Genomic DNA, 10,848 nt, shown 5'->3' with positions numbered 1-10,848 from the left:
GGGCTCAGCCGGGGTGGGGCCGGGGGCTGGGGGGGCTGTGCCGGCTGGGGGTGCTGGCATGGCCAGAGTCCTCTGAGGTAAGGTGGCTGTGGAGGCGGCAGCGGGGGCCCCTGGGTGGGGGAGGCCCAAGGGCTTGCTGGCAGGGTCCAGGGTCAGGTGGCGAGCCTGGGTGTGGTAGGTTCGAGCCAGGTTCCGGATGGAGGCCTCACGGGGTGGGACCACGGGGCAGGGCTCACGTCCATCTGCCTTTCGAAAGAAGGCCTCTGACTTGGCATACAGGGGCAGGTTGCAGTAGTCACCTGGAATCACAGAGGCAGAGGATGTTAGAGGCAGAGGCTCATTCAGCCCTCACCCTATCGCCTGCCCCCAGTCTTCTCTCTGATCTGGCATAGGGGCCCCTCCACTGGGGGGCAATAAAGAGTAGTGGAAAGGTGGGGTACTTGGCCTTTCTGAGCCTTCGTTTCCTTATCTGTGAAATGGGGATGATCTTACTTCCCCACAGGATTATTGTGAGGGGCGAATGAGATGAGGTAGGTAAAGTGCTTTGCTACAGTGGCTGGTGCAGATAACAGCTGCCCAATACATGGATGCTTGTTGTTCAATGGTCACTAGAGGCTGGTCAGCTTCTGGTAGTGGAGAGCTCACTACTGCTAAGGACAAGGATGTCCTAATGGCTCTGGCTGGTGGAAAGCTTTTCTTTACCCTGAGGAGGAAAGGAATATCCTTCCCTGTCACCTCCCCACCATGGAGCCTGGTTCTGTCCTCTGAGGTCTCACAGAGTAAGGCGTCCCCCTCTTTCCCATGGCAGCCTTCCAGATGTCTGAAGTCAGCTACATGTCCTCTCTCCTCCCACTTGGTCGCCTCTTCTCCAGGTGGAAAGTTCCTAATTTTTTTTTTTTTTTGAGACAGAGTGTCGCTCTGTCGTCCAGGCTGGAGTGCATCGGCACGATCTCAGCTGACTGCAACCTCCGCTTCCTGAGTAGCTAGGATTACAGGCATGTGCCACCATGCCCAGCTAATTTCTGTATCTTTTAGTAGAGATGGGGTTTTGCCATGTTGGCCAGGCTGGTCTAGAACTCCTGACCTCAGGTGATCAGCCTGCCTTGGCCTCCCAAAGTGCTAGGGTTATAGGCGTGAGCCGCCGCACCCAACCTAGTAATTTCTTAAACTGCCTCCATGTGACATGCTTCTAAGACCTCTGTTGCCTGACCCCCCGTGCTCCATGGTTACCCTGCTTGCAAATGGGCCTCTTCCTCCAGGGGAGCTGGGCCAGGCACTTTCCTTAGATTTTCTTATTGAATCCTCACGACAGCCCCCAGGATTGGTTAATACCTGCCTGCACTTTACAAGTGAGGAAACTGTGGTTCAGAGAGATTAAATCATTTGCTTAAATTTGCACAGCCAAAAGGGGTGGGGGTGTCATTCAGGGCCACAGTCTCCAAAGTCTTTCCATTGCTCCAGGCTCTTCTTTCCATGACCCAGAGAGCCCCGCCCCCTGCCTCAGTTAGCATGGCTAGTGCTAAGCAGACCAGACTGCATTGTTTGATAGTCTGGGCCTTGCATGCTGTGACCCCAGCATCTGCTGATAGACTCCCCCTGGTCATCCTAGCCCTGCCCTGCCAGCCTCTAAGGGCATAGGCTCTGGTCAGGCCCCTGCGGTCAGGTAGTTCCCAGCCAGGCCAGGTCACTGCCTACCAAGAGATATGACCATGGTGGGCGGAGCTGCCAGGATTGATCGTTTGGGTCTGGATTAAATTCAAACAGCATCGAGACCAGAGACCCTTGGGCAGCTGACCCTGAAGGGATCTGTTTCCATCCTGGCACAGCTTCAGATAAAGGGGATGCTCACTACTGAATGAATGAGGCCTTACAACATGCTGCGGATGTATATCATTTCTAATACCCATCACAATAATGCAATGTAGATACTATCATTGGCATTTTACAAATGAGAAACTTAAGGCCACAGAGGTTAAATGGCTTACCCAAGGCCACAGACACAGGAAGAGGTCGAGCCAGGATGTGGACCCTGACCTTCCTTGCTCCTAAGTCCTTGCTGTTGGTACCACCCTGCACTGCCAAGGAGCCAAGCTGGGCTGGCAGGATCCTGGTACTGGTAGGACTAGATCTAGCCAGGGCTCATGGGGCTGGGGCCAGGGGGCAGGGGGCACTGCCTGGGAGGTGGTCTGAGCACTCACTCTTGTTGGCCCGGTGAGGGATGGGCACAGCCACGTTTTTGCCCCGGTCCGCATCCTGGGGCTTGGGTGGTGAGGCGGTAAAGCGGCAGATGCCAGGCTCTGAGGGTGTGCTCATGGACGTCATGCTGTCGGCGTTCTCGTTGGTGCCTGTGGTCATCTGGTCAGAGGAACTGTCAGAGATGAAGCACTCGGTGATCTCAAACTTGGCGTGCTGCAGCTGCTCCTCCAGCTTGGCATGTTCATAGGCCCGGGCCAGCTCCTCGTAGGTGGAAGAGGCACTCTCAGTGGACACCATGCTGTTCCTTCCTTTGTCTGGGGAGTTAAGAGGAAAGGAGTGGGTTATGGGGAGAAGGGTATAAGTGAGACTGACTGAGCACTTCCCCTGCCCGTAACCTCAGCAGCCGTCTGGAAGTCTGGTCATGGAGCATACCAGGCTGAGAAGATCCTATGAAGGTGGCAGTGGTGGCAGAAGTAGGAACTTTGACTCATGAAGGGCAGAACATCTTTCATTCTTGAATATAAGCGGCCAGGCGCGGTGGCTCAAGCCTGTAATCCCAGCACTTTGGGAGGCCGAGACGGGCAGATCACAAGGTCAGGAGATCGAGACCATCCTGGCTAACACGGTGAAACCCCGTCTCTACTAAAAAATACAAAAAAACTAGCTGGGCGAGGTGGCGGGCGCCTGTAGTCCCAGCTACTCGGGAGGCTGAGGCAGGAGAATGGCGTAAATCCGGGAGGCGGAGCTTGCAGTGAGCTGAGATCTGGCCACTGCACTCCAGCCTGGGCGACAGAGCGAGACTCCGCCTCAAAAAAAAAGAAAATAAGCAACCATCCCCTGGAACATTCAGCCCTTTTGCCAGCGAACATCATGTGTACCAGTTTCTCTGACAGTTTTTGGGAAAGCAAAATTAACTCCCTGACCAAGTAGAGGTCAGTGAGGTCAAGTGTTTTTGTCCCAGCCACACAGTGGGTCATTGACCAGCTAGACATGAAACTGACTTGTGCCTTGGCCCCATGAGCTGGTGGGTAGAAGCTGGAAGAATAGAAAGTGAGGGTGAATGATGGGGAACTGAGGGGAGGTGTTCAGGATGCCAGCAGGGCCTTAGGCACACCTGTGTCCTGGGACAGGCTGGCGCTGTAGCTGTCACTCTCAGTGACGGTGACACCATGCTGGGAGCCCACAGTGCGCCAGTCAGAGGTGAGGGTGCGAGCGGGTGTGGAGGCCTGGCACTTGGTCAGGGTCCACTGGCTTGAGTACCGGTTCCGGGTGCTGTGGGCTGACTTCACATTCTTCCTGGATACTGGATCTGCACAGACAGAAGCAAGAAATTGCATCCTCCAACCGAAGGCACCCAGGCTTGGGCACCTGGCACTTACCAGAAAGGGCAAGGGGGAGCAAGGGAAGAGGCAGACACAGCCACAGAAGCTCCCTTGGGAATGCTGTCTTTCCTAACCACATCGCTGTCCCCAGAGGAGAAGAGCAATCAAGTCAAGGCGTGAGGGCAGTGGAGGGCATTCTCCCCACCCACCCCATCTTTTCCTTCCACCTGGGGGAGAATGTGATATCCTTTCCTGCTGCCTCCTGACTGTCCATTCATTCCCTACAGTCCTTGATGTGTTCTCTCCTATGTCCAGATACACCGTGCTAGAGATAGAAAGACTCTTGGAGAACTCGAATACCCAATACTCTCAAAATTTCTACGTAAGGAAACAGGCCCAGAGAAATAAAGTTAGTGGTAGACCCAAGGTCACAGTTAGTAAATCTGCAATCGAGGTCTGCAGGTGCTAATTCCAGTGCTTTCCATTTTTTCATTCTATTCCATTATGCTGCTTCCTCCCTTTTAAAAAAAACACCATCTCTGTGTCACGCTATGCCCAAGGCACCCTGGGTGGGAAGACGGCTGTCTCCCTGGGGATAATGCATACTGGTTCCTGGCCGGATGTCAGACATGTCAATGAGGGGTCCTGTGCTCTGGATGAGGGCTGGGTGGTGCAAGGAGACGCCAGTACAGAAACTCTGTGGGTTGACAGCTTGGCTGAACTCAGCATCTGTCACAGGGATGGTGGCCTTGTCATCTCCTGGGGAAAGAAGGACAATTACCATGAGTCCTTGACAATTGTTTTTTAAAGCTCTGTTGGATGTGACTGAATTTCTCTTTGTCTTTATCCAATGTGTTTTTTGTTTGTGGATTTGTTTGTTTGTTTTTTTGAGACAGGGTCTCACTCTGTTGCCCAGGCTTAATTGTGATCATTGCTCACTGCAGCCACCTCAATTTCCTGGACTCAAGCTATCCTTCTACTTCAACCTCCCGAGTAGTTGAGACTACAGGATGTGTCACCATGCCTGGCTATTTTTTTTTTTTGTGGTAGAAATGGGATCTCACTATGTTGCCCAGGCTGGTCTCGAACTTCTGGCCTCAAGTGATCCTTCCTCCTTGGGCTCCCAAAGTGCTGGGATAACAGGCATGATCCACCACACCCAGGCTTTATCCAATGTTGAGTCACAGAAAGGCCAGCAATTCCCTCCGTTGGACAGAGGAGGAAACTTAGCCCTTGAGAGAAGCCACAATGAGTTCTAAGGTTGTTGAGTGGTTGATGGGGCTACTGCCAGAACCCTGGGCACTGCCATGAGGGTGGGTGTTTGACTTCCATGGATTGTAGCCTGGGGAAGCACATCCAGCATGACAGGGAGCTTGTGACACCTGTCACTCACCCAGCTGCTTGATGCCTTCTTTGTCCTCAATGAGCAGCTGGACCCTGGGGATGTCAATGTGTAGCCGTGGGCCCTGGGGTGGCCCTTTCACAGGGGTGTCAAAGCTTCTATTGTTCTTGCTGTGGGGAGAAAGACCAGGTGGGTGGCTCAGCAGCCATAAGGGGTTGGGGGAGGGGGCTTTGCAGGACAGTGGGATCTTAGAAGCCTGTCTCCTATTCTGGGAGTTCAGAGCGAGGCTCCTGAGTCCTCCTCAGGGGAGAGGGGAGAAGGGAGGAGAAAGGAAGCAGCTTGGTGATACCCACCTTATCAACATTTCTGCCAAACTCTTTGCATCTGCAAAACAGTAGAGGGAGAGGAGGGCTGGGTGAGAATGAAGTTTGAACAGGATGACAATGGGAGAGGCATGGGAAACAAGGTGGAGAATTCCTTAAAATGGGGCCAGGGCTGGTCTCCTAAGAAGCAGAAGGAGAAATGTAAGGACCTACAAAACAGCCTAAAACTTGATGCAGTTTCACTGCTCCCAATTCAGGATTTGGCTCAAGTCTGTTTTCCTTTCTTCAGATTTTATCTAATTGAGAGATCCTTCCCAAAGCACAGGGGGGCATAGCAAGTGCCCCATCTGCTTCATGAATTGACTCTACTTAAACATGACACCATAACAGGCTGGAAATGGATATCGGTGGAAAGTTTATCCTCAGTTATATCTTGGGGAGAGGAGAGAGTGGAGGATGTGGTAGACGTGGTCAATGGGAAGCCCCAGATGATTAAACTTGCATACCAACCAAGAGGCTTCACTTCCTCCTCTGAGGACTCTGTCCCCAAAAAGTCCATGGATGGATTTTGGGGCCCCTACTTTGTCTCAGAGGAGCCTTGAATAGGATCAGGACTCTCAGGTTAGGAATTTGGAAAAGAGAATTAAAGGGCCTACTTAATTTATTAGACCCCTGATACCTGAGAATGAGCTGTCAGAATAAATCCCAATAGTTGTATGCATGCATCCAACCATCCAGTTATCTAGCTATCCACCCATCCATTGATCCATCCATCCATCCATTCATTCATTCATCCATCCATCTAACCATCTGCCATCCAATTATCCATTCATCCATCCAACCAACCATTAATTCATCAGCCACCTATTCAACCATCTATCTCTCTGTCCATCCATCTACCCATTGATTCAACCAGTAATCCATTCAACCATCCACCCATGCATTCAACATCCATTCAATCATTCTTATATATTAAATCTTCCATCCAGCCACTCCTTTAACCATTCACCCAATCATCCCACAATTCCAATTGTTTTTCCATCCAGCCATCCATCCACCTTGTCATCCATCGATCTATCAGAATAGTCATCCGTCCATCCAAGCATCTGTTCAATCATCTACCCATCTGTTCAACTATTCATATAATCATTATCTAGCCATTCAACAATCTATCCACCCATCTATTAATTCAACCTTTTATTCAACCATCCTTACACTCAGCCAACTATTCAGCTATCCAACCATCCTTCCATCTATACATCCTTCCATTCAACCATTTTTTCAGCGATCCATTCAACCATCCAACCATGTAAATACCCATCTAGTCATTTGATTATCCACCCAGTCATCCATCCATCCATCCATCCATCCATCCATCCATCCATCCATCCAATCATCAACCATCCATTGAACCATCTGTTCATCCATTTACCCAATTCCTGAACACAATAGGGAGCATTAATCATTCCTCTTCTGTGCTACTATTGTCTCCTGGCTTCTCACATTAGATGATAAACTCTGTAAGAGTATGGCTTTGCTGTTCTTTATTGATCTCTATAGTCTTGCAATATCTGTGATGAAGCAGACTCAATAAAAGTTTTCCAAATAAGTGAAAGCATATTTATGAAGCAACTAGTAGGTGCCAGACACTGTATTAGGCCATGGGAAAATTGAGGTAAATCAGACCCATTCACAGTAGACTGTGGCATCAGGTAATGGAAAAAGGGGATAATATTCAAGATATTTAACACTTGACATGGTGCAGAAACTGCCCAGTTAGAACTGAGCATTGTACTAGAGGCTACCTGCAGGTCTATTCTTTAGTGGATGGGTCCTAGGAAAGTTGCAGGGATCCCGTGAGAGGGGATGGAGCATCCAGTGTGGAAAGGAGCAACATCTGTTTACCAACCAACATGGAAATGTTTAAATATTTAACAACCAACATGGCTTTAACCAGTGTGTACCTCTAAATATTAGCCCTGATTGGGGCAGGCACAAAGTCTTGGGGGCATAGAGGAGGAAGTGGTGAACGAAACCTTCTGAACTAAGGAGGTTTCAGAAAGTTGGAGTGACCACTCCTCCTTCAAGAGGACACAGGCACTCTGTATCATCCAGATGGTGCTGTGAGCCAGTGAAGTGGGGACAATGTGGCTGACAGCCAACACCCCCTCCTGGAAGGCCCATAGGAAGCTCCCCCACCTCGGAGTCGCTTCAGCCGCTTCTCCTTCCTCTTCTTGCGTACAATGAAGAGCAGTGCCACCCCCAGTGTGGCCAGGATAACGGGGCAGCCGATGGTGAACAGCTTCTTCACATCATCCCCTTCACCTTGAGCAGACTTGATGGGTGGAATGGTGCCTGAATGAGGGGAAAGAATAGAATTAGATGTTCCTTATGAGCCAGGTGCTGTGCAGAGCATCTCTTGGGTGAGGCAGACCTCTGACCTCTCTTGCTGACCTTGGGCTCTGACCTCCACCTCCTGGCACAGAGCCCTGGCCTTCCCCTCTGCTCCCCAAATTCTGGTCCTATCAGGACAGCCATGAACAGTTGTGTCGTTTTTATATTGCATTATATTAATGACTTCCTGGTACTGTTGTAGAATTAGCCTGAAGTCTCCTGGAGTTAGTCTCTCGCCTGTTGGAGTTCAGTGCTCATTCCTTGAGAGTGGATTGATGGGCTTAAATTCTCATATCCAGCTGCGATGGGGAGAACAAAGAGTGAAGCATGGTAGGAAGAAGTCAGGGCAGTGAACCCTGGGTTCTCTTTCCCAGATGGGGACAAAAACCACGACAAACCCTACATTCTCCCCCTGCTCACCCCTCCTGGGGCCATATCTGTTAACCTGAGTCTTCTGCAGGGAAACATGACAAGTTCTCCTGCCGACATAACCCTCTGCCAAGCCCTGATCCTTGCCTGTTTCAGAGCTTTGCTTAAGAATCACCTCCTTCATGAAGCCTTCCTTGCTTGACTTCATCCCCTTCTGATACTGCTTTTGTTCTGTTTCCTTAACACATAGGTAGACTTGTGACAATGGGCTTCTATGAATTCAGCCTTCCATGTTCCTTCAATGGATGTGTGTGTGTATGTGTGTGTATGTGTATGTATATATGTATCCCTATGTGGCAGAGGCCACCTGCTGGCCAAAGCACTTAGGAACTGGTAGTATGCCTTTTCTGTGGATTCCGGAGGCTCCATGTTCAAAAACATGGTGGCCACTCAACCTTCACAGGACTCCAAGAGAGCAAGAAACAAATCAGTACAGGGTTAAGCCACCAGGTTTTGGTATTTGCGACTGCATCATAGGCTGTTCCCTCCTGGCTAATGTTCCATATCAGCAGAAAGTTCTTAGAGGCCAGGACCTCAACCACACCTCTACCTCCCCCGTCACCTCCCTGAAACAATGCACAGTAATTGAGGACTGCAGCTTCAAAGACTCCATCTTTGGTATTACTGACCTATGTGTCCATCTGTAGTGGCCATTGGTGCATTGCCCACTTACCTGGCTGCAACCAACCTGATGTTCCCTTTGTCAACCCTTTCGCCTGTGGGCCAGCATTTCCCCCACCTGCATTCCTGCCTGTTTTTCTATTGGTCTGTCTCTTTATGTATCTGCCACTCTGCCCACTTCCTTCGCACCACCCTGCTCCAGCCTCTGTGCCATTCCTCCCACCCTGGCGACTCACTGCCATCGTAGTCCAGGGTGGCGAACTGGGCCGTTTCGTTGCCGCAGCCAGCGCTGTTGCAAGCCCTCATGCGCAGCTCGTACCATGTGGCCTCTCGCAGTTCCGTCAGAAACACCTCCCCGGAGCTGTTGGCCCGGAGGCCCTGCCAGGCCCAGGTCCCCTTGGGCCGATACTCCAGAACAATGGCTGTGATAGGGCAGCCCCCGTTGTTCCAGCCCTGCAGGTTAAGCCGAGCATGTGTGGAGTTGATGTGGGTGAAGAGGTGTTGGTCTTTGCTGAAGGAGGGCTCTGGCAGGCCGGAGGAGAGAGAGAGGTTAGAGAGACTCGGGGGGAGGCAGGACTGGGCTGAGCTGGAAAGGATTTCCCTGGGGCAGCTGGGGTGGCAGTGGCTCCAGAATACATGTTTGGCACAGATTGGGTGGGGAAGCCCCAGGGGGCAGAGGAGGAAGAGGAGGGGAGGGAGGAAAGGGAAGAAAAGGGCAGGGCCTGGAGAGAGTCCTCAGCAGAGGAGGAAGGGAGCCGGGAAGAGGCAAAGGAGTGCCACCTTCGGCCACCCGGTGGGGAAGTGGAACTAGTTTTTCCTAATGGGATCTATTGGGATGCTGTGGTGAAGGGAAGGGGGCTGAGACTCCTCCCTTCAGGCTCCCTGCATCCCTGGACCCCTCCTTCCCCACCCAGCCACCTTCCGCCCCATACCCAGCCCCTCTACCCCACCCTCCCTGGGCCCGTCACTCCTTCCCTGCCCTGGTGGCCTGGGCCTCACCCCGCCCGTGGGTCTTGGCCTCGATGATCTCGCTGATGCGCCCAGAGCCCACACTGTTCTTGGCTGCCAACTTCACCTTGTACCATGTGCCACACTTGAGGCTATCCAGCTTGAAGGAGCGCTCGCTGGAGCTGATGAACACGTCCTTCCACTCCTCGCTGTTGTCCACCGAGTACTGTAGCACGAAGCCTGTGGAGGGTAGGCCTGATTCAGGTGGAGGCAGGGCAGGGCAACAGAAGCCCAGCCTCAGGTACCCCAACAGGGGGGCTGGGCTCCAGGGAGGGGGCAGAGTCAGGCCTTTGGTCATTGGAATGGGCATATACTCCTTAGAAGCAAAATTGGAAGGACCAGCCCCAGTCAACTCTCTGTATTAAACCAATCAATCAACAAAACACTGTAAGGGCCTTGGGTCCAGCCCTTTGGCAGGTTTGACGCTGTCACTTTGGCTGTAGTGTTAGGGGTTAGTGGCCCAGGTTGGGAGTGGAGAAAACCAGAGTTGTGAGGCTCACAAAGGGTCCTGCCTCTCTACTTCACGCATGGCCCCCTGAGCAGCAGGCTCAGCAGCACCTGGAGCCTGTTAGAAAGGCAGGTCCTCAGCCCCAGTCCAGGGCGCTGAGTCAGAGCTGCATTGTTACAAGGCTGCTTGGTGACGCAGATGCACACTCACGCTTGGAAAGCACTGATCTAGTCCATTTGTCTGCTTTGACAGATTGGGAAACCCAGACAGAAAGGGAAATGGGCTACTCCAGGGTCACACAGCTCACAGGTGGCATTGGAGGGGCAGGCGTACTAAATCCCAGATGCCTGGGCCATTGCAGTTCCCTTGGCACTTAAATGACTTCCTTGTGGGTCACTTGGCCCCCAGATCATTTCTGCCATTTGGAGACAAACGGCAGAAGTGGGTGAAGCCCCTTCCCTGCCCCAGGCCCAGAATTCCTTCCCCTGTCTTCCCCCCTCATCCAGACCACTCCTCACCTCGGATGGAGCTGCCCCCATTGTCACCTGGAATCCAGGTCAGGGTGATGGATGAAGCTGAGGTTTTGGAGACAGTGAGGCGTGGCTGGTCCGGGGGAACTGTGAGGGGAAGGCCACCACCCCTTAGCACAAGGGTGGACCCTGTGATGCGGTGGGGGGCTCCCCCCATGACAGGAAGGTGCTGGCTCTCCCACACCTTCACTCCCACTCCCCAGCTCTCCTGCCTCCCCTTCCACGTGCACCTCTG

At 52.2% G+C, this 10,848-nt stretch overlaps 1 protein-coding gene across 1 annotated transcript in view; it reads right to left on the bottom strand.

Annotated features, from left to right (window-relative positions):
• DSCAML1 (DS cell adhesion molecule like 1) overlaps positions 1-10,848 on the bottom strand; it is a 368,693-nt gene that overhangs the window by 1,081 nt on the left and 356,764 nt on the right. The window contains exons 24-33 of the mRNA XM_017883085.1: positions 10,602-10,700; positions 9,627-9,815; positions 8,864-9,151; positions 7,383-7,538; positions 5,214-5,244; positions 4,912-5,030; positions 4,125-4,277; positions 3,311-3,505; positions 2,199-2,510; positions 2-299 (exon numbers count right to left, since the gene is read on the bottom strand). Coding sequence (XP_017738574.1) covers positions 2-299; positions 2,199-2,510; positions 3,311-3,505; positions 4,125-4,277; positions 4,912-5,030; positions 5,214-5,244; positions 7,383-7,538; positions 8,864-9,151; positions 9,627-9,815; positions 10,602-10,700 — 1,840 coding nt within the window. The remainder of the gene's footprint in view (position 1; positions 300-2,198; positions 2,511-3,310; positions 3,506-4,124; positions 4,278-4,911; positions 5,031-5,213; positions 5,245-7,382; positions 7,539-8,863; positions 9,152-9,626; positions 9,816-10,601; positions 10,701-10,848) is intronic.

Source organism: Rhinopithecus bieti, unplaced genomic scaffold (genome assembly GCF_001698545.2).
Source record: "Rhinopithecus bieti isolate Rb0 unplaced genomic scaffold, ASM169854v2 scaffold_11964, whole genome shotgun sequence".
NCBI lineage: Eukaryota > Metazoa > Chordata > Mammalia > Primates > Cercopithecidae > Rhinopithecus > Rhinopithecus bieti.
This window is presented reverse-complemented; position numbering and strand designations above follow the sequence as displayed.